General features: G+C 46.8%; 1 protein-coding gene across 3 annotated transcripts in view; it reads left to right on the forward strand.

Moving 5' to 3' along the window:
* Nucleotides 1-339: 339 nt before the first annotated feature.
* The window catches only part of ERI3 (ERI1 exoribonuclease family member 3), a 138003-nt gene continuing 114660 nt past the window's right edge, over nucleotides 340-23682 (forward strand). The window contains exons 1-2 of one of the 3 annotated variants that reach the window (XM_082052442.1): nucleotides 340-411; nucleotides 9834-10108. In XM_082052442.1, the coding sequence (XP_081908568.1) occupies nucleotides 9857-10108 (252 nt within the window). In that variant the 5' untranslated portion in view covers nucleotides 340-411; nucleotides 9834-9856. The other 2 variants (XM_082052443.1, XM_082052444.1) reach the window with 2 other exon arrangements.

Raw genomic sequence — 23682 nt, forward strand, 5'->3', positions numbered from 1 at the left:
TCAGTGCCGGGAGCACAGAGAGGGGCACCCCGGGACACAGCGGGAGGTGGCGCTGGGGGACACCAGGGGGTGTAAGGGATGGCCCTGGGGGACACGACCAGGTGAGCGGGTGTGGGGGGGAGGGGTGTCCGGTGGGCACGCCCGGAGCGGCCCCCGCGGGGGGGTCTCTCGAAGCGCAACCACGGGCGGCGGGGCCGTCGATGCGCGGCCACGCGGCGGGGCCGGGCGAGGGGGTGGCGCGGCGGCGCCGAACTACAAGCCCCAGCGTGCCCCGCGCCGCGGCGTGCGGCGTGCGCCTGCGCGAGGGGGCGCGGCGGGGAGGAAGCCCCGCCTCCGGCGGCGGCAAAAGGCGCTGTGGTTGGCCGGCGGCGCTGCCGCTCAGAGCGGGGTCGAGGGTCAGAGTGCGCGGAGGTGAGTGGCGGTGTTGGGGACTCGTGGTGCGGAGTGTGTGCGGGGCGGGGGGGCAGGGCCGGGCCGGGGCGGCCCCCGCCGCGGGGGGGGACACGGCGCGGCGGGGCAGCGGGCGGCGGCACGGCCGCGGCGGGGCCCGGCCGGCGCGGGGGCCCGGCAGGCCTGGCGGAGGCGTGGGGCCGCTCTGGCCCGGGGCGGGGGGTGGATGCCAGGCCCGGAGGGGGGGCCGCGGCTTGCCCCCCCCCGCGGCGGCGGGGTCTGCGGCGGCCCGCGGCCGGGGCGGTGCGGCCGTGAGCCGGGCTGCGGGCCGGGGCGGGGCGGGTGTGGGGAGGCCGCTGGGGCCGGGGGGCGGCCCTGGCCCGGGGAGAGGATGGGGGGCGGCAGGCAGGCTGGCGGCGCCTCGTCCGCTCCACACCGAGCCCCGGCTCCTCTCAGCTGGAGCCCGGGGCCGCCGGGCCCTCCGCTCCCGGGCTCTGCCCGGGGTGGGAGTCTTGAGGGTGGCGGTGGCAGCGGTTTCCCAGGTCCCAGCCGAGGCGGGATCGGTTGCTGTTAAGACTTGAGGAGGGGAAAAAACACGTACCAGGGAGCAGGGGCCGCAGCAACGGGGATTTTTCATGTTCCTTTTGGGATGTGGAGGTTCACAGCTGGAGGTGATGGGGGAGTAGGAGTTTTGATTTACTCTTTTTCTGTTTTTCTTTCTGTGAGATTGAACTGATCACCTGTCTCAGATCTTGAGACTGAAGTAAACTTGTGAAGGCTTAGAAGTGCAGGATCTGTTTGTTTCCTGACTGGCAGTAGGAATTTCTTCTCTTGCTCTGTTCTTGCTGCTGTGCTGTTACAGGTGTTTCCTCTAAACGGAGATGTATGAGAAGGTGTTGTCATTTATGGCTTATGTTCTGTCTCTTACAAGTCCTGTGTCTGGTGGATTTACATGGTCATTGCTGGCCTGTTTGCTAATAAGTCTGAGATTTGTTTTTCTCCTTTAGTTATCTCTTTTCCTTTTTGAGCTCTTGGTTTCAAAAATGGGTGGATTGACAGCTGTTGCTTACACTGAACTCTTAATATTCTTTCATCTGCAATGCAAGGGACCAGCAAGGTTTTTCATAGGTTGATGCTTGCACTGTGCCGTGGGAAAGGTGAGGTCTGCAGGGCTCCAGGCAGGTGCACCTCAAAGGCACTTGTCCCATCAGATCCTGTTAGACAGTTGTTTGAGGATCTTAATTTTTTTTAATGGTAACTTGAATTTATTTTATGCTGTAGGTGCTCGTCACAACATTGTAGCATCTCTTATCACTTGATGTTAAAGTTGGTGTTTGAACTTTTATTTCCAAGAATGAATGATCTTAAAATAAGGAGTATGTTATAAGTCTGGTTGGTTACTCTTCAGTGAGTGGACTTGGGAAATTTAAGATATTTTTGTTTCATTTTTCCAGTACTGAATTCTGGCCTTTGCAGCTGAATTTTCATGTTAATTCAGAGTGTGGAGTAAATGCTTGTCTTGTTTCAAAGAGTGGTTCTTGTTCCTCTAAAACTTTGGGTTGCTGTACATGAGTTGGTTTGTGTGTGTTTGTTTTTATTTAAAAAGTTGCTGTGTATAGCCAGATAGATTTCAGTGTTACCAAAATCCAGAAGAAGAAACTCATTAAAGCGTTAAAAAAGAAAGATTGTGTGTTTGATGCTAAATAAATAAGTCCTTGGATTGAATATACAGTGATATGACCTTAAGTTTCTGCTCTGCAGTTGAGAGATACTCAAGTTTGATTCCTTTAGGAGGCCCAATTACAGTTGTTTTGGTGCTTATCTTGTTTTGGCTCTGTTAACTTTGGGAAGCCTTCACTTTTTTAATGTATTTTTTTTTCCTACTCTTAAATTTTGGAAATGGAATTCTGGAAGAAACTTAAATGTGTGAAGCTTTTGCACTTGACTCTGCCCCTGTATTTTGGATCCTGTAGCCACCTCCAGTACAGGGCAATGAGACTGTAGAGCACGGTTCTGGGGAAGTTCAGGTACACGGTGTAGGACCAGCTGCTGTGGCTGAGCTCACTGGAGAAAGCTGAAGGGCTATTAAGCAGCTATGCATTTGTTGCAAGCCTGTCCTTGGATCTGAAGCACATGTTAATGCTGGAGATTATTGTCCCAGAGGTTCCTGGTGTTTTGCTCTGGTAGTGCTGAGCTAATATACCAGCATGGTGTAATGGCAGGCAGGGGAGGGAGGGGAGAAGAGGACAAGCTGTGGCTCTCGAAGCATAACCTAGAGCAGAGGTGCTGGCTATTGCTGCTAAACACCATTTGGCAACTTTTGTCTACCCTGAGAGAAGTTACCTGTGCTGGCCAAATGCCAGCTGAGAAGTTGTATTCTCTCCAGATACATTATGCAAGTAAAGATACTTCACTCCCTTTTTTAACTTTTTAAAATTTCAGCTGTATTTGTTGCAGTTGTTATTTTTTCTGTGGTTGAATATTAGGGTCAACATCTTCCCTGGCTGCTTTTCTGGTCTCATCGAGACTGGGTTGTGTGGGAATAATGCCCATGGTAGCTGCAACCCTGCTTGGAGCATTTGCCTGTCTACCAAGACAGAGTTTTGGCAGAGTGCTGCCTTTAACACGTCTAGAGTTCGTTCGTGACGATCAAAAGTGAACAGTGTATTGAGCAATGCAAGTGTTGTCTCCCTGAATCCAGACTGAGATTCATTTGGAACTCTCAGGTGTTAACTTTCAACTTCGTTTTTCAGATAATGAAGGTGTGCAGCTGTATAAGTGGTTTGAACAACTGTGGCATTCATGTGTATGAAAATTGAGTAATTATGCGTGCTAGATTCCATTAAACAAAGGGTGGCCTGCTATGTCTCTTTTCCACTAAATTAGGCCAATATGCAGTAGTAGCTTTTACTGACTAGAGCTGTAGTAGCTACAAATCTCTGAGTCCTGGCACCAGGGGCTCCGCTGTGGATTGAAGGCGCTGAAATGCCATATATTTCAGAACTCGCTCCTAAGATCAAGGCTGGGGAAGTTTGAATGAAAACTAAGATGCGTTATTTTTTGACAGCAAATGGATTGACCATTGGAACAAGCTCTCTGAAGGCAGAGGGGAATCTCCATACTTGATGCTGCAATCCAAGGCCAGAAACTTTTCTGAAAGATGTTCAAGCCTTTGGGCTCAATTCAGGAGTAATGGAGTGGAAACTTTATGGCCAGCATTACATGAGGTTCAGACAGGATGGTCTGATGGGCTTTCTGATGTCAAGTTTTATGTGTTTATGCTGCTAGAGCCAAGATACCTTCTCCATTTCTTGCAAAGTGCCATCCCAGGTGTGTGTGCCCTGGTTGGAGTTCGTGGTTTGGTGAGTGGCTGAGCCAGCCAACAGCTCCCAGTGGCTCATCTCCCTCCTGCCCCTGTGGGCCTGTCCCCTCCTCTGAGCTTTGGCACAACTCCAGCCTGGCCCTGAGCTGATTAGTCTCACTAAACCAGCAGGAAACTATCTTGTTTTAATTGGGTTTTATTCTGGCTGCATTAGCCCTTTTGTAGGTTCCTGTGGCTGAATCGGCTCACAGAGAAGCTCAGGAACTGGTGTAAGAAGCCAGAGAAGCTCAGGAGTTGCTGTAAGGTAATCAGCAGGAGAGTAGGACTGACGGGGAAGGACAGACCTGCCTCCTTTTGGCTTCATCGTGGTGCGTTTTCTTATGGCTCCCACACAGAGGCAGGAGACTGGACCTAGAGGGTTCTTGGTCTGATCTCTGCAACTGTTCTTTTCCTTAATACCAAATGCACTCTTCCACTGGGGCTTTCCAGTCCCTTGCTATATGCATCTCTGTTGCTTGTTTGTTTGTTTTAGTTTTTATTTCCTTCCAGTCCCTTTGCTGCCTGGAACTTCCTCAGACTCCAGCTTAGACCCGTTTGCCTCTACGCAGTTACTCTTGGAGAAGGTTTAAAAATACACAGCAAAGCCTGTCTTAGGAGACCAGTCAAGGAGCTGACTAAAGTGGGTTGCATGGTGGAGGCGGCCTAATAAGATTGGAGTGGAATTGTACTGTGTGTCTCTGGGATGGTTTCTGGGTGGTGTGTTTGGATGAGTTTGCATCCTGCTGCTGTGGTGTCTCATGTGGGTTTCACTGTGTTGTCAAGTGAACTGAGATGTGTTTGTTTCCAGTCCCGTAGGGTGCGAGAGCCCCAGCAAGTGCTTCACTAAGTAATCAGTGCCTTCGGCCTTGCTCATTGTGATCTCACAAGCTGTCATGGCTGTGATGTCACAATGGAAGAGATTCTGGTGCTCTTGACGTAGCTGACATATCTGGTGCCTTTGACACATCAGCCAAGGAATGCAGCAGGAAGAATGAGCTCAAGAAATGGGAGAGACCTTCCTTAACCTGAGTGCCCTACATCCTTTAGTGAACCCTTTCCATGTTCACTTATCTCTTCTATAACGCCTGTACAGAGTGAATTATGTTTTCAAATTGAACTACTGAGATGCAGGTACCTCCTGGATGAGCAGATGCCTGACTTTGTCCCTGTAACCCTCATTCTCCTCTGCTGTTACCCTCACTTGTTGTATTGTACCTAATTTTAGACTGTAAGTTCTCGAGAACAGGGTCCTCTTCGTCTGTAGTGGGAAGAGGCTGGGTGTGATTGTGGGGTGCTGTAAAAACAAAATGATTGATGCTAAGTTGTATCTGGGCTGAGTAGCGATGGGACAGCATCTAGGCATCCTGTGGCAAAACTTTGGGGAAGTTATGTTACAGATTTTCCAAACCAGTCTTGGTTGTCTAGCAGTGCCACAGAGCAACCCAGCCAATAGTGAAGGGAGTACAACCATGCCAGTGCACTGGATTCATGTTCGAGGGATGATACTGTGAGTTTAACAAATTAAAGAAGCAAGTTTACCTGTCTAAAATCATGTCACATTATTAAAACAGTTCTAAAAGCTTTGTGTTTTGTTGTTTGTTTTACTTTATGTATTTTTTTTTTGAAAGTTTGGATGGTGCCAGTTGATAAGCTGGTTTTGTTCATAGTCTCTTGTTTCCTGCCTTGTGATCTAGCCAGGTGCCGTCATTTTTGGATTGTAGTTTGTCTAATGAAATATTTGGGTTTAGGTTAAGGTTGATTTTAAAAAAAATGGAGTTATCTCTATTGTTCTTCAGTTATATCTTCACACAACTGAAATATGGGCTCACATTTGACCTCTGAGTATGTATTTGAACAGCTACCAAAGTGGAAGTCTTGCGTTTTGTTATACTCTGTTCCAGGTGTTGCTAAATGTATGCAATTTTGTTCTACAGAAAGCATTTTTATTACCCTATCTTTTTACTCTTTATATTTATAACTTCATAAAACAAGCCACTATAATTTAATAAAATAAGACAAACCTGACTTACATTTTGGATTGGGTTTGGTCCCTCTAGCCTTGAGTTCAGTTGTCCGTCGGAGGCCAGGAGTCACAGCTGCCCCTACCCAGGCTTTGCACAGGGAAGAAACTGAAGCAGATGACTCCCAAAGCTTGCTTTTATTTTTTAATTTTAGTTTGCCCTTTAGTGGGGTTTGTTTGTTTATTTCTTAATACAATGGAAGGCCATACTTCAATAACACAAAGTAGTTTAACATGTAGATGGAGGCCCTCATAAAGTATATAATTCCTTGGGTTGCCTCTCCAACCTGAACTTAGGTGTTTTCTTTCCTGCATCAGTTTATCAAGCTGGGCAGTGAAGACAAATATTTTTGTGTTAAAGGCAAGCTGCTAAATTTGTGCCTTTTGCTGCCAGGTGATTTTTAATCAGATGTGGTTGTAAAAAGTCAATATTGTTATGTGCAAAGACCTCATTAAGCTCAAGTTCATAGGCTAATTTTTCTCTCCGTTGATGAATTTGAATTCTCTGCCCCTTGCATGGTACACATTCTGTATGTGGTTTTGGGGATATCCCGCAGGTGGGGGAGAGCACTGGCAATGCCTTGCTGGCTTTTCTCATGGGTGTCCTCCACAGGGCAGGAGTTCCCCAGCGTATTCTTCGCTGCTCCTGGTTGTCCCAAAGCAGGTTTCCCGGTGGGAAGCCTGGAGCCGGCAGCCGCTGGTGCAGATTCTCTGCTCCGTGTTCGGTGGAGCCCCTGGCAAGCTGATGGCTACTGCTGGCACTTGCCTTTCTCCTGCCTTTCCCTGCTTGCTGGCCATCAAACTGTCAAGCTTTAGCATCATGTGCTGGGGCCACTAATAAGCAAGAGCCATGGTCAGCCTGAACTTCTCCTCCTCCCCGCAGCTGATATCCAGAGGTTTTTATTAATTATTTTTTAAAGCTGCTGATTATAGCCGGTGTCACGTGTGGTACGTGCTGTTATACAGCATGTAACATGAACTTTATCTTCTAGCTGAAACCCACCACACGTGGCTGTTTCCCATGTTATTGGGTGTTGCAAATGTAAAGTGCTGTCACAGTTTCCTAGGTCTGTGTACAATCTGTCAAAATCATTCCTGAGGTCCAGCCTCAGTTCATGGTCCCATTACGTTTCATACGTATCTGTGTAATGAATTGGAGCTGTGTGATATGAAATATTAACCTAGTAGGGTTGAATGCCAGATGTGACAGCTTGCACTGTCTGAGATTATAATCTGACCCTGTGCGCATAAGAAATATATATGTGGTGTTTTATGTAGGTTTGGAAATGGAATTACTGAACATGTGGTTTTATATGGATAGCGCCAGGTTTCTAATTTTTGAAGCTGCGTTGCTTGCATTGTTGTCTGTTGGAAAAAAATATGGGATAATTACTAGCGTTTTGCATTGTCATAGCTGTTACAAATGCTCTGCATGACTTCTAATGAAGTGTGTTTGCTCACCAGCTATCTTGTGCTCCGAGGCACTCTGACCTTGCCAAAGAAGATGATGCGAGGTCTTCCCAGGGCACCTAGAGCAGTGGCTGGGTAAACACGCGGTTAAAACTTAATTTGGCTGAAGGTGCAGAGTTTGCAGTGGGGTTGCTCTTATTTGTATGCCGTCTGTGTAGAGGAATTGGCACGTAACGCCCCACGCGCGCCCCTTTGTTCGGAGCTCTGACTGTGGTGGGGAGGGAGGCTGTGCTCAGGGTGGGACCCTGATCCTCTTGTTAGACATGGGCCGCCCGCAGAAGCTGTGGGTGTGAGCAGGCACCACATGTTGGCCGTTGCCCTCTGCTGCTGTCCCGCGGTATCTGTGTGGCACATCCTGCTGGGCTCTGGCGCGGGGACGTGCCCGACTCCTGTCGAGATGAACGCTTGAACTTTGCCGCGTGGGCTCAGTGACTCGGGGACATCGGCACAGCCTGAGGATTCCTGGGGTTCGTGTCTGATGCCCTCGTCTTGCTGGTTAAGATACATTAGAGAAGTACTTGCTGTGTGTGGATGGATAATGTATGTTTTATTGCCTGCGCTCGATATAGGGGTTGGAACCTCCCCCACGCCACCTGTGTATTCTACTTTATGCGGCAGCCTAAAGACCAGGTTTTATCACAACTAACTTACAAGCTGCTTTATTTGGAGATATTATATTTGTTTTGACAGGCCTTTATGTTCATAGCCAGTAGCTTGAAGATTTAAAGCATATATACCTTAAATCTCTCTTATCTGGGGCAGGTTAGAAGTGAATATAACTAACTTATATTTGGCTGTAATGTGTTTGTTAATGACAGTAAAAGCTGTAGGTGGAAAAGCAATAGGTAGAGCTGAGCCCCTTTAGGATAAACACAATGTTGAGCTCTTTGTTATGGTTTTGTAACCTGAGTTTTCAGTTTTCCAAGTACATGCTGCTTTAATATAAAGTGAGCAGCCCCCCAAAACGTGAAAGCCATAAAGTGGGGATGCATTTATGCCACAGAATTGGCAGCATGGGCACTGGCTCCATCATAAATATCTCAACTCCTTTGATTTTTGCCTTTCACTCAAAACCTTGGGAAGGGAAGGTTACCAAACGCGTGTTTACCCGAAGCACACAACCTGCTCAGCTGCAATTATCTCCTAATCTGGTCCTTCCGAGTTTCTCTGGTCTCGCAGGTAAATACAGATTTAGCCGTTATTCAAGGCATATTATTTACCTCATTAAGTGTGTGTTTTGGCACGTGCATTATTTACCTGCCGGACTAACGGATGGGGGAGAGCAAACTCTGTCTTTTGTGCAAACAGCAGCTTTGTTCGCAGGTGGCGAGCCCCACATCTCGCCCGTTTCGGCTCCATGTCCTGTGGTGGGTGCTCCCTGTCCTTCCCGGTGAAGCAAAAAGCAAGCACAGGGCGCCGGGCTCGGGAACCAGGCGGGTGGTGCGATGGAGCTCTTACCTGGAGCCACAAACAGTGGGACCAGCTGTGGGAATGGATTTAAATCTCCATGTCTGTGTAGCAAGGTGTGTGTATATATTTTTATATACATACATACACACACACACACGGTTAGAGGGGGTAATCATCACGCTGGCTTGTTGTGATTTGCCTGTTTTCTGCCATCAGTCACTGTACCCAGCTGTGTAGCACCTCCATGAGATTGGCTTGAACTCAAACCAAGGACTGTGTGTCTGTGAGCAGCTCCAAGGCTGTCCCACCTGGGGCAGTGACAGCCCTGTCAAGTTTTTCTTGCAATGTTTTAAAAGAAAAAGGGAAGGGGGGAAATCCAGATAGTCTCACATGGATTATGTAATTTATTAAATATCATTTGTTAAATAGAAGTATCAGAAGGTGACAGCTGGGTAAGGTATTTCTTTGGGAGGTAGACTGTAACCTGTAGAGCCCTGCTTGCATTTTACAGTCCCTGCAGTTCATGTGTGGGTTTGTTGAACCAATATCCTCTTCTGAGAAATACCTGGAGTAAGAAATTGAGTGTAGCACTAGAGGCACATCTCTGGGAAACCTTGTACCCAGAGCAAATGAGAACTTCCTTGCAGAGGAGCCTTCCAGCCACCAGGCGTGTACATCTGTAATGGAAATGGGCAGTTCCAGTGTGACTAACAGGTGTTTCAGGGCCAAGCTGTTTGGTTGGGTTGTAATGTCGGTATGTGTATTGCTGTATTTAATTCTTACCATGTATCAGAAGTTGCATTGACAAAAAGCCTACTCAGAAATTTCGATGGGGTTCAGATCAGATTTTCTCCGTTTTAAGCGGTTTGTGTTGTGTTCTGCTTTGATAAGGTTCAGCAGGGGGATGTGATCTGGTGCCTGGAGCCGTGACTGTCGTGTGTCTCACATTTCTTAATTTAGAGCTATTTGCAGAGGTTATTTTCCAGTTGCCTGTGATTCTGAATGCTTTGAGCTCAGTCCAAATGTCATCTGTCGTGCTTAGAGCAGGTTACAGTGTTATTTCAGGTTCGCGATGCTGGAACTTCGACCGGGAAGCACAGAGGAAATCCCTGTCAGAGGAGGACAGTGAGGAGATAGTAGCAGAGATGTATGTGTGCATGAGTAACGTGAGTCTGTCTTCAGTTTCAGATGCCTCTGGATGTTCAATGATAGCACGCCTCCATACTGGAGCAGCAAGGTTTCCCCAAAACTTACTTCCAAGGGCAAGACAAGCTGTGTGCTCCCTCCTCCCGCCTGGTGTTCTCAAAGGGTACAGCTCCATCGTAAGCAGGAAACTGGCGTCCCACGGCTTTGGAGCTTCCATGGCAGCAATGTCATCCTTCCCTCCACAGAGATATCACTACTTCTTAGTGCTGGATTTTGAGGCTACATGTGATAAACCACAGATTCATCCTCAGGTAAATAGTCAATCCTGTTAATTATCCACTTGCAATGTGCTGCTGCTGTTGTGAGGAGGAAGGAAAAAACACGGTACTGGCTCACTCATTTTCTCTGTTTTGTACCACCTCCTTTCTGTTGCTGGTCCTCCAGGGCTCTTGCCAGTCACCTGCTCTTGGAAACAATGGCAGGATTGTTCGGTGGGAATGAAAGGAAGGAGCCTGATTTCCACCAAGGAAGTGACAATTCACGTGTTACCGAAAACTTATTTAAGTCATCTATGCTTGTCATCTGCCTGAGATGGAGAGGGTCTAAAAAATTTGTGGCTGGGAACCTGCACTAGTAGAGTACCTGTGGCAGCCTTGTTTGATTCTGCGAGGAAAAAGACTGTTGGTAGCAAACAGCTTTAGGAAAATAATAGCTTTGATTATATGAATATGTCCAACATAATGGTGTTTCGAAGTAGGGAAGAACAGTAGTTTGGAGCTACCTGATCTTGCTGAAGTTATCTTGCCTGAGTGTTCACTCTGGAGTGTGATGAAATACAAGCATTTCAGCTTCAAAGATTTTTGCAGTGGCCTGCTGCTTGAGATGTACAGAGATCCAGACAGTTCTTCCACAGTAGCACAGAGGATGTTAGTAAATATCTTTTCAGTTGTCAGGAGGATGAACCTCGTTTTTCCATTAAAATTAGAAAAAACATGCTAAAAAGAAAGAGACCAATATTGGGTTGGTAATGAACAGACAATTTCAGAGGCTCTATATTGAACTCAGAATTCTTACCCTCCTCTAACAAGGAATTGGCCTCTCACTGGTGTTGCCAGTAATACACACATTAGGTCAGAATAACTTCTGTTTGCTTTGTTTGGAATATACTAGAGGCTAAGTGGTTTTCAGTGTGGTACCTCATTACTGAAGAGACTCGATAACGATGTGTTCATTTCCCTATGTAGCTGTGATTTCCTTTGGGCTTGTCCTGCCCAAGGGATGCTGCAGGTTGGGATCAAACTTGACTCCTCTCCTCCCTGGTAGCGCCTTGGCAAGGGCCGCCTGTGTCTCATGTTTCCTGAGAAATGGACAGCAAATTCCCTGCCCTTTTGGGTGTTTGTGGGAGGCGGTTGTGGCTCTGCATCCAGTTTTGCTGGCAGGGTCTTAACTGCTCTCCAAGTGAGATGTCAGGCTATTTCTCGCACGCTCCGCCTCGGGTGCACAGACCTGTCAAAGCTGTAAATTGGATCTACCTTGTCCCTTTGGATATGGGTTTGGTCTGTGCACATTTTGATGCAAAACCATGATGCATGTGGAGCTAGTTTACAGCTGGCAGTAAAAAGGAGCATGAGTGGAATATGATTACTACTGTTTTAAGGAGCTTTGTCCCCAAGTCCTTGCCAGGGAAAGTAATGGTCTGGGCCAATGCAGATCTGCCATATATTTTGTCAGTGAGATAGCACCTTTAAGGTGGGGATGTTCTTCAGTGTTGTTTTTCCAGTCTGCTGTGTTCAGTGCCTGTCTGCATCATATCATGTGTGGAAAGGGCTGTCAGTCCTTCATCCTCACAAACAGATTAGTTTGACAAATAAAGGCATGGCTTTTGCTGCATGGGAGTCAGGTAACTGGAAAGGCTGAAGGTGCCTGCCGGAATCAGGCAACTTTATAAAATAAGGCTTGAGTTGGTGCCCCTGCCTACATCTTACCTTTTTGCTGACCAGCATGGCTTTTGTCCTCTTCACTGCTGGGCTGTGTGTCATGGTGAGCAAACTGTGCCCTGTATTTCAGCAATGCTTTGTGCAAGGTTTTAGTGGCAGGGTCTTTCACTGGAGCAGTGGCAGACAGGATTTGGAGGGTTGCTCTGAGGGTAGACCTGGGAGCTAAGAATGGTCGGGTGATGATCTTCACTGTGATGCTAATCTTTTTTTCTGCTTTTGTTTTAGTACCTGCAAAATAGAAGTCTAGATACAATGAAATTCAAATGCATTGCTATTTAATGAGGAGGCTACATATACAGAGCTAAGCTGTGATCCAGGCATAGCTGTAAATTTAGCCAGATCAGCCTAAAAGTCTTGCAGAGTGCACTTGCCACTGTGCAGCACACTTCACATTTCTCACTAACTGCTCTTCAAAATATTCCAGCTTCTTACCAGGAACTGATGAAAGAACTGTCTTCTACACTAAAGTGACTGCTGTATCTGCTCCCCCTCCCACTGTATTTACTCATGCTCTTCTGCAGGGGAAGTCCTTCACACTCACTTGGGAGCCCTGAAGGCTCCTGCATTTCCATTCTCTTTCGCACTGCCTGATCTCCCTCCGAGGTCTTGCGGTGTGGCCTCTGCAATGGGAACTGAGGGGTGTCAAGGACAGTGGTGTCCCCCGGGAAGCTGGCTGCATCGTGGCTCCAGTGGCCGGGACCACTGGCCAAATGCCGTGTGGCTGCTGCTCCTTGCTTTACCACTTCTGGGTCAGGCACAGGGACTTCTTCGTGTTCCCTGCCCTATACCCGCAGAGAAACGGCAGCATCCTTGCAGACCTGATGGCTATCAGCAGAAATGCCCCTAAATCAAAGTGCGTGTTTATATGCATAAAAAGAAGCAGCTTAGCTTCTGGTTTTTGTGGGTGTATTTATGGGTAATAAGACCATCCCAGAGAGAAAAGAAGGTGTGGGGTTTAACCGCATTGCTCTGGATGGATAGTTAGAAAAACCTGAAAGAATAGAGGCACAGTCTGTGCCGTGCAGTGTTTTAGCCAGCTGAAGGTCAGCAGAGGTTGGCAGTAAGGGATGTTTATGGCTGTCCCCTAGCATCTCTTTAAAGCTTACCTTGTGCATTTGGGATTTGATCCAAAGCCCAGTTGGGGTCAGGTGGGAGCTGTCATTTGGTTGGGGGACCTCGGACCACGACAGTGGTGCTGTGCTTCATTTTTCAGCTCTAACTCTGACTTTTTTTTTTTCTTTACTGTCTGCTAAGAGTTTTTAAGTGCCTGCTGCTTTTATACGCTATCAGCCTGTAGAGCTGGGTATATATAGTGCTTTAGCTACACAAGAGGAGATGCATTAATAAGTGGGAGTCTTGCTCTTTTGTCCCTTTGTCCTTGTATACACCAGTGTTTATGGTGGTCAGTGCTTTCAGTGACTGTGTTAAGGAGCTCCCAGGCTCAGATCTGCAGCTGCCTGTAACCTTATTTTATTAACGCAATATGTGTGCCTCTGTTGGTCCGCAAGCCAAGTATCTTGTCTTCAACTTCAGCAGCGTGGATGAAAACCAATCATGTTTTTTTTTAATGTAAAAAATCTAAAGGTAGAAATCAGATCTGTTCAAAGATGAAATAAAATTCAAACTTTGTGTGTTTGCTGCCTAAAAGTATAAAAGAGTATTGGACCCCTGACCTGGCAGGAGGAGCTGGACCTTGGAGGTGCTGAGTTGCTAAATCAGCTTTTGGTAATGGTGAAGCTGCTTTTTTCCATTTCATTTTTTCCAGGTAGTTGAGTTCAGTGTCTCAGATTCACTCAGATTTGATAAATCAGTTGGGAATTAGAAATTTGCCTCTTCATACCTTTCTCTTACAGAGAGTTTGGAAATGTTCAGATCTTCTAATTGCTGACGGGGGTTGTGACCAGAGGCAGAAGAATCAAATGTTTACAGACAATACTTACCTTGTTCTCTTAAACAGCACATTTTAAATACAAAAATATCTTGATATTTTTCTTTAGTGTATCCTACATATTTCAAGTTAGTGTAGCGTGAGTTTTGATTGTTATTTTAGGGCAATATTTAGTTATAATTTCTGTCAAATAAATAATAATATATACATAATAAATACAGAACTTAATCATTTCAACATAAAAACGTAAACACTGAGACTATGAATAAGCATATGTTCAGTTACTAATTTAAGTGTATAAACAAATCTGGATGATCGTAGTACACTTCCTGATTGGCAAAAAAGCATGTTCGCAAATTGGGACCAGCCTTTCTGTAAGACAACATGAAGTATAAATGCACAACACGGTTAAATTGGGTTCAGGCTGTGTTTCCGTGAGCGCTGGTGTAAAAGAGCATTGAAGGCGCTTTGCCTTGACCATCTGTCTTGCGGTTGGGGCTGGTGGGGGCGGGCGGGTGCAGCCGGATGCTGCGGTGATCGCTGCCCATCGCCGCCCCTGCTGCTCTACCTGTGGTCTCGTTCCCATGGCAGGGACAGCTGAATGATGTGTCCCCGCTCCTGAGCCGCTGTGATTTATAGACTGACCTCGTAATGGGAATGGATGTTGATTTCCACCCAATTTAGGCTGTAGCAACAGATGCCGAGCTCTTTGCTCAGGGTGAGTAGAGAGGAGATAGGGAAGCCGCCTTGGGAGCTGTAGCCCGGGCTCGGAGGACTTATTAGGAGGAATATGTCCCCAAAATCACAAACGTGCTGTGGGAGGAGGTTGCGGAGGGACCGCTGTGTGCTGGGAAGCAGCTGCCTTCAATGCTCTTCAAGCGGCGCGCAGTGTATCAAGGCAATTCTAGCTGAAGGCCAGGATGGGAACGCACAAAGTAGTGGAGATTGTCACAATCCTACCCAGAGGTGGATAATGGACATGGGCCCGTGCCTACCTATTCTATCTAGACATCCCCGTGTAGCAGCTTTCTTCTTGCACAGTTTTTGTGTGGCTGTTAAGCTCAGTGCATTAGAAATCACCTGCCAAAACCTTTATTAAAGATGATCGCGTATTGCTGAAAAGTGAAGAAATTCAGGCTTGTTTCCCATGGCAACTTTAACTCTGTGCTCTTGTGCAAAAGTATAACAGTGGAATATTAATCTGCAATTACCTGTCTTCATGCAGCTTAGGCTTGGGTGTTGTTTTAACTACCTAGTTCTCAGTTCAGCTTCTTCCAGTGTTGTTTCTAGAGGAATGCTGTTAAAAATGCACACAAAACAGTCACTTAAAGTATTTTAAATTAATTTTTACTAAAATAAGTAAAAAAAAAAAAATTATTATCATCTCTGCCAATTATGGTGGTTGTTATGCCATTCTTATGTTGGAATGCTTTGAATTCTTAGATTGGCAGGGTATATTTCATACAAAAGCTGTTTCAGGTGGGTTTTTCTGTTCTTGTTAAGTTTTTGAACAATCTTTTGAAAAAAAATAAACCACAACTTTTTGAGGCCTTGTAGCTGGTTCTTCTGAACAGTTGAAAATGTTGCAAAGAGCACATGAATATCCATAGCTCAACATTCTACATGGTGCATCTGAAATTTAACCGTAATTTCTGTGTATTGTGTGCTTTGTTGCAACTCTGTTGGACTGATGTGAAATCTTATTTTGACCAATATGGAGAAGAGTGTCTTTATTTGAAAAAGGATGTAGAGAGAAGCCCAGTGTTTCCGAGAGGCCTCTGCAGGGTCTGAGACACCAGGTGCAGGGTAACCCCCAAAATCTGTGTTCTCCCTGGCAGTCATTTTGCCTTGGAGACCTCCCTTGTTCTCCCATTAAATGGGGACAACCTTGTGGTGACCCATGTGAATCTGACAGGGCGGGTTATGGCTTCAGGCAACAGAATTAGCGGTATTTATTTAAAACCTGACAAGCTAGAGAACATCAACAGTTACTGAACCCAAATGTCATGGAGAGCACAACAAGACCACCAGGCAAGTTGTCTGATGTATGCAAAAAAGATTCAAAGCAATTTCTTATTTAAAGGTATAAACCCAGCATTATTATAGCAACAAGCCTAAAATACCAAGGCACCCAGGTGGCCAATTGCTGCCGTTCTAACCTGACCCAACCTGCTCAGCTTTCGGCTGGTTATTGACAGCCCGATGAGATGACTACTTTAAAGCAATCAGTCACGTTGCCCTTTCCCTTGCAGCGTGCGGAGACCCCACATCAGTTATGCGTCCCGGCGTGCAATTCCCCACCTGTGCTGTTTGAACGCTGTATCCTTAGCTGTACAAACATTACACATCGTTTAGGTGACAAGTTGCAAAGTTAAGTAGACTTGTTGTTACAGCAGAAAGCAGTTGAGCGGCAGTCACCCTGAAAAGAAAAGATCCAGGCTGGCTCAGGAATGTGCAAGTCCACTGTATTGTATTTAAAGGTTTCTTCTCCTCTCCGTAAAGCCGCTGATGAGGGTAACGTGTGCCGTTGGAAATGTTCACACCACGTGCATTTCTGAAGCGAAGGGAACGTGTCACAGGTTTATACGTTCTCTGCCCTCGTCCTGCCGTGTGCGTGGCCCCGTGGTCACCGGCAATCGGTCCGTGCTGGCTGCTGTTTCACAGCCTATGAGGCACAGGGGGGTATTTTCCATCCCTCCCAGCACAATGTGTTAAAAACAGGCAGTATGCTTCCATGGTGTGGCATCTATTTAGTGCCGCACGGGACACTGCTTTTCAGTGCTGTTGTTCCTGGAAAACGGTCTTTGCTGTATTAGGGTCATCTTTTCCTGCTTTTGAACAAAACCTTCCTCATGAAAGAAAGTGCAGCTCAGCTTTTTTGGTGAGAAGGGCACAGGACTTGTCTAAGTCTCACTTCTTTCTTCCTCTTGGCACCAAACTGGCCGGACAACCATCCCTCTATTGTCTTTGTTGCTCTGTGCACTTGTTAGTTGGCAAAATAGCTCTTCGTTATGTTATTTAGTTCCTTTCTGACAAGCAGAAATGCGTTGTCACCAGCAGCTAGTTGTGATGTGTGTAAAACCCTGGCTGTTCATTTACATGCACTAAGGTGCCCTTTCTACCCAGCCCAGATGTTTTAGTGTTGCTGGGAACATTGATCGTTTGTGCTGCTCAATATCAGGTGAAGAGGTTGGGTCTTGAAATGATTTGATAATTCTGTAATGGGGACTGCACAGGCTGGTTGCTCGCTGTAGAAATGAGTGGATGTGAAGGAGAATATAGTGCAGTTGTCATTTTGGAATAGAAAGGTAATATTTGGGAATGTGTGTGTAACCTGGTGTGAATACAAAACTTCCCCAAAGAGTCAACCTTAATTGGTGGTGTTGGCTCTGTCAGTGCAGATTTTCGGAGTGCATAACTATGTGTTAGTGGTGCTTGAAGAAACAAGTGGAAATGTTGACGTCTGTTGGTCTATATTTCTCATTCCAGGTGTGGAAAGAGGAGAGAGGTTCTGCCTTATTCGTGATGTCTGGATGCTGCTGGAAAGATCAAAATAGCTTTGTGGGGTTTGGTAGGTGAGCTGATGCTGATGTTGAGAGGCAGGAACCAGCCTGAGAGCATAAAACACTACCAAAAGTTTTGTTCAAGATGGCGGGACAAGGGTTGTGAGCCAGCTGTTGAGATTTCAAGTACAATGACAGCTATGAAAGACCACAGTGGTAAGTTTAGGGGGAAAATGTCATTTGCAAGACATGTGGATCCTTCTTTTCTTGGCCCTGTAAGAAGAGATCTCAGCTTGGGAAGTGTTTTGCTTTAAAATTCATACCTCAAAAATAAACCCCAAACCAAACCTGAGACCATTTCAAGAGCATCCAAAAGAGAAACAGTGAGTGTAACCAGGGGTCTGCAAAACACAACTGTGAGCGCAGGTCGGATGGCATTGGGGTTGTGTTCATTGCAGTGAAGAGAAAGGTATGTATGATGAGGTCTTCTGTTACAAAATTGAGAAAGGCAATGTTCTGGCTTGTGTCTGCTGTGGGCAGTCATGAATTTAAACAACAGCAAGGGAAATTCTGATTAGACATTAGGCAAAACTTTCCAATGATAAGACTAATGAAACGGGAGGATAGAGTGCCTGGGGAGCCCGTGAGTCTCTCTTATTGGAGTCTGTAAAAACAGCCTAGACAAAGTCAGAAATGATTTAGGGGGAGGTGACGCTGCCCTCGGGCAGGTGCAAGGACTAGATGTCTCTCTTAAAGCTCAGGCTCCTGGAGGCATGTGATTAGATGAGAATTTCAGCTTCTATTAAAGAAAGAGAAATGGTCCCTCACCTTCGCAGTTGTAAGGAAGCACCTGAAAATAGGAGCCAGGTTTGATGCCAGTGTAGAACCTGAAATGCAATTCAGAATTCACCTCTGAAGAAATCCAGGCTTTGACATTGGGCTCCAGTGCCTCAGTGCTAGGGGCAGGCAGTGAGGCTCACCTAGGAGAAGCGAGAGGAAGAAACCTTGGCTATTCAATGATCAGGCAGCAGAATTTATCTTTACATCGTTTTATGTCAGTGTTTCATGATCTTTCCATATTCCCGCCAGTTCTCTTGTGTTTTGATTTTGATGTGTATTTCCCTTCACGCTCTTCTGGGATATAACAGTTGTTTAAATGCATTAAATTGTTGGGTGTGTACTACATGTGAGGTAGAGGTGGAAAAATAAATTTGGGGGTCAGGTGCTTTCCCAAGGACCTTTTGACAGAGTTAATCAGTACACAGAGTAACTTACCCAGGCCAGAAGCACTGAGAGAGTCCTGATTGTGTGTGCAGGTAGGTGTCCCTTGGAACCTCCACATAGCCCCGATTCAGCTCAAGTCCTGCTGTCCCCCACTGCAGAGGCGTTGCCTTTATGGTACTTGGTTTGGTTAGTTTAATACAAATTTAGAAGTGGGGAAAAGACCTATGAGGTCATTCCCCCCCTGCCCCGAGGGCCGGTGCAAGGCTGCTCACTTGGAAATGGCTTTAGTTACAATAATAATTAAGGCTGAGGATGGAAGCTGGGGAGACAGATCTGTTAGGCTAGTGCTGTCCTTACTATGTCCCTTTTCCATTTTAATTGCCTTGGAAAAAAAGGAAAATCACAAGGCTTTAAAAGCTCCGATTCTTCCTGCTCTTCAACCCCCCGCCCCCTCCCCAATCTTGGAGGCATCAACTCTCATCTGTCAAAGTGTAAATCAGCAATTAAAACACAAACAGCGAAATGCCAAAGATGACCCGAAGCACAAAGCAACTGACAAACAAGTCCGGACAAATCGGCGGATAATTTATAAGCATTGCCCTAAAATCTAATTATTTGGCAATTCGAATTTGCAGCCGGCCAGGGCTGTGCAATAAATTTAACCCGCCATAAATTATTTAGGAGCAGCCTGTGGTGTAAATCAAAAACACGAGTGTTTGTTTAAGAAATAAGCTCCTTGTGCATAAAGTGTTTTGTTGGGTTTTTCTTCTTTAAAAGAGAGGGGAAAAAAGCATCCCTGAACAAAACGAGCTGGTGCTGAGGCTGCGTCCCCCCCATGGACACTCCTTTGCCTCTTCTGCCTGTACCTTTCTTGAAGGTGTAAAGGAGTGTTTTGGTAGGAAGTTTTATGTTTTTCCTCATCAGAAAAAATCCCTTTCTCTCAACGGCCTTTGCTCGTGTTTATTGCGTTTTGAACAGTCAGCTCTGATCTTTATGGGCATCTTTTATTCTTGTGTTTATTAAACTTCTTCACATGGGGGTGTGGGCATAAGGGATAAATTATTCTCTGGTAGTTTTTGAACTGAAAAGGCTTCTTCAAATACATAAATCAGTGTCCTCAAGTGTGCCCTGTCCACTTTGTATGTGGGCTTCTGGATTAAAAGGTTTTGAGAGCTGGGAAGTTCTTGCTGGCCACTGTGTTCTTTTTGTCTAATGATGTTAGTGCTCCCTAGATCCAACAGGATAAGCAAAAAGATTCCTCTGTGGGAATTAGTGTAATTTCAGATGCTTTCTTTGAACTTCAGAAGATTTGTCTGTCACGGGATATTATTTAGTGACTATAGTTGTGTGCTCATTCATTTCTTTTATTAGCCGGAAGATCAAGACGGCTGAATTTGTGTATCCCTGCTTGGGAGTTAAAGGAAGGGGAGTTCTGTTTAGGATGGTTGGGTAGGGAAAAGCTGGGTTTATAGCGCTGCTTTCGCATGCCCTCATGAATTTTTCAAATCCCTCTTAAAAAGGAAGGCCCTAACCATTTTGCAGTTGCCCCGCAGCCTCCTGACACTGCTCAGTGCATGGGAGGTTTGCACCTGGGATATTCATTATATTATTTTTTTGAGGGAGGACATTTTTATTTATTAAGGCAAAAAAATCTGAGCAAGCAGTCACCCAGATTTGCTTGAAACACTGTGAAATCATAAATGCAAGATTGTTGTAAAGAGGGTGGACCTGGTAATAGATATGTACAAGCCGCCAGCTCTCTAGGTTCCTATTGTTCCCGTGTTTGGGGGCGCAGCTGAGGGGAGGGACTGGGTGCCGATGTCTTTTCCTTTAAGCGTGTTAATATTGATTTTAGGAGCTCTGTGTTCCAACAATATAAATGCAAATGCCTGTAATTGGGAGCCACGTGCAGAATTTTCTCAACAGAAAACATGTTCAACTTTTCATGACAATGAAAGGAAAATAAAAAGGTGCTTGCTTATTTCTGGTGGGTCGAATCCTGGATTTCATTTCAAGTTACTTTGCAGTGCTAAATAAAATACCTAATTGTAGTGCTTGCAAAATTCAAATGGGTACATAGAGCAGTGTAGGGGAAAGGGACCTGGGGGTCCTGGGGACAGCAGGGTGACCATGAGCCAGCACTGGGCCCTTGTGGCCAGGAAGCCAATGGTACCTGGGGTGGGTTAGAAGGGGGTGGTCAGTAGGTCAGAGAGGTTCTCCTGCCCCTCTGCTCTGCCCTGGGGAGACCACACCTGGAATATTGTGTCCAGTTGTGGCCCCTCAGTTCCAGCAGGACAGGGAACTGCTGGAGAGAGTCCAGCGCAGCCCCCAAGATGCTGAAGGGAGTGGAGCATCTCCCGTGTGAGGAAAGGCTGAGGGAGCTGGGGCTCTGGAGCTGGACAAGAGGAGACTGAGGGGTGACTCATTAATGTTTACAGATATATGAAGGGTGAGTGTCAGGAGGATGGAGCCAGGCTCTTCTTGGTGAGAGCCAATGATAGGACAAGGGGTAATGGGTTCAAACTGGAACACAAGAGGTTCCACTTACATTTGAGAAGAAACTTCTTCCTGGTGAGGGTGGCAGAGCCTGGCCCAGGCTGCCCAGGGGGGTTGTGGAGTCTCCTTCTCTGCAGACATTCCAACCCACCTGGACACCTTCCTGTGTAACCTCATCTGGGTGTTCCTGCCCCATGGGGGGATTGCACTGGATGAGCTTTCAAGGTCCCTTCCAACCCCTGACATTCTGATATTTGTTCTTCTGGTGGCTTGTGGCTAGTTGCAGCCTCTGGATACCCACAGCATTATTTCAGCACATCCACAACTTCTGATTGTGCTATAAGGAAAAGCTATGGGGGAGGGCGGGGGAAGAAAACCAAAAACAAACCAAGAAGAGGCTTAGAAGCCCCAGGTGTTGCTGGCACAAGCCACCGCTGAAGTTGGAACGTGGCTGGAAAGGTGTGAGGATCTCAAGGTTGTATTTACAGATGATCAGACTGATAAAAGAAAGGAAATATCAGTGAACCTCCCCTTTTAGTTCCCTTGCACTACTCTCCTCCACCTTTCCCACCTGGGAAGAAGCAGCGAAGGTCCTTGGTGGTGGAGATGGAGCTGAGCGCGTGGAGCTCACAGGCTGCTGTGAAACGTGAGAGAGCGCCCGGCTGCCTTCCTGCGTCACTGGCTGCTGGGGGGCCGCGCGTGTGTGTCTAAGTGCTCACCGTTTCATAATAATTACTAATGAAATTCTAGATCTGTAATAACATTTTGGATATCTAAAACAAACCATATGCTTGTAAAAAGAAAAAAAAGTGGAAACAGATCAACTTTAAGCCATAAATTCTTCATAATAGAGGCCTCTTTTTTTTTTTTTTTCCACCCTCCCCTTTCTGTTTATGTTTGATAGATATTTTTATTTCTGCAGGAATGTCAACTCTTAATTTCATGATGTATCATGGGCTTAAGAAAATTGAATTTAATAAAGGCAAAAGATGAATGGCACCTTTAAAGGTCCCAACACTTGTCTTTATTAGCAGGACAAACTGCAGGGTCTCCAAACACTGCTTCTCTCCAAATGAAAGTTTAAATGAAAAGTACAGCAGTGTCACAGGTTAAATTTCATTGCAGGACTGGCTAACATCGTTAGTGAGGAGTGGGGCTGATTTCATGGGGCTGGTATCTGTTGCCTTAGATACCAGTGGAGCAAACACTGCCAGAGACTGGAAAAATCTCCGCTATAGGAAGCGTGCAGATAAACAGCCTTTTAGGAAAGGTCCTGTAGCACTTGCTTCAAAAACTGACCAAATAAGCCCAAAAGAGCGGCTGCGCTTTCTCCTGAGATGCTCAAGTCACTCCTGGGGTTCCACCCCTGCTCCTGGCCGCGCGCTTCCCACAGACCTGCGGTAATTCTGGATATTGTTAAATTTTCCACATTTTTTTAGTACAGCTTTTTATTTCCTCTGTCTGCCTTAATCCAGCCCTCCTGGAAGTGCTTTTTGCCTTTGGTTCTGGAAGGCGAGGGACGCCTTTGTGTATCAGATCAGCAGCAGGGCTGTCTTTCAGTCTCACTTTGCATCCAGCCACTTGATGGCCCCTGAGGATGTTCGTGGTCCCTTAGGACCCATCTCCATGTTTCAACACAGCCCTGCTGTGATACCCAGCCAGCACGTGTCCCTCTCCAGGAAGGGGAACACTCGTCTTGCCCCACCGTGGGCTTGTCCACCTCCACGGTCACCCCCTGGTTGGGCTGCAGACCTGGGGGGTAACGAGCTGCCCCAGTCTGGTTTGAAGGACGGGTGGTGTTATCCAGGGGTTAAGCCTGGCTCTGTTATGATATCCTGTCTATTGGCTTCAAACTTTGCAGTCCATTTTCCTTCTGAACAGAAACTTGCAGCACTTGGAGCCTGTCTGGGGTAGCTCTTTTGAGGGAAGATCAGCTGTGTCCAGTGTTTCATACTCTGAGTTTCTCACGTTTCTATGGGTCTTCCTGGGTGGCTGAGGCCGGTGAGTTTGGCTCTAGCACAAGACGCAATCTGGGTGATGGATGCTCAGGTGTTTTGCCACTGTCTTCCTCCCTTTCCAGCCCACGGGTGGAGTTTAATTTCTTTCCCAGGGGAAACCTGCTGACTCCTGGTGGGATGCACCTGGGTGGCTGAGGCTGGTGAGTTTGGCTCTAGCACAAGCACCAATCCAGATGATGCTCAGGTGTTTTGCCACTGTCCTCCTCCCCTTCCAGCCCACGGGTGGAGTTTAATCTCTTTCCCAGGGAAACCTGCTGACTCCCGGTGGGATGTCACAGCGGTGGGGAAGGATGTGCCCAACCGGCTCTGCCTCCGCCTGCGCAGCACGAACCAAGCGCGGCACAGCCGATCGTGGGGAAATGGTTAAGCCCTGCGTATTCTGCAGCTTGACTGCTCGGTGTTTGCACCTGGGCCCTCCAGGACTGTTAACACTTCTTTTTCCTTTAACTTTCCATCGCAGCGGCACGTGCTCCCCGCATGGCCGGGGCCGGGCTGCTCGCCCGCTGCTCGGGGAGCTGCTCTGCTGTGCCCACGGGCTCCGTCCACCGCGATGGGGTGTTTGTCCTGCTTATTTAAATCATTTGTTGTTTCCATTTACCCACCCAGCTTCTTGCCCTCCCTCTGCCCGCTGGGCTGGTGATGTCATCAGCTCATATATATGACCTCACGATAATTTCCGCCTGCAGGTCGTGGGGTTTGCAGCCGGGGTCCAAAAACTGTGTTAGTTCCTCCGCAGCGGCTGCATTTTCCACATGCTAA

The sequence above is a fragment of the Streptopelia decaocto genome (assembly GCF_964273445.1).
Source record: "Streptopelia decaocto genome assembly, chromosome: 5".
In the NCBI taxonomy this organism is placed as follows: Eukaryota; Metazoa; Chordata; class Aves; order Columbiformes; family Columbidae; genus Streptopelia; species Streptopelia decaocto.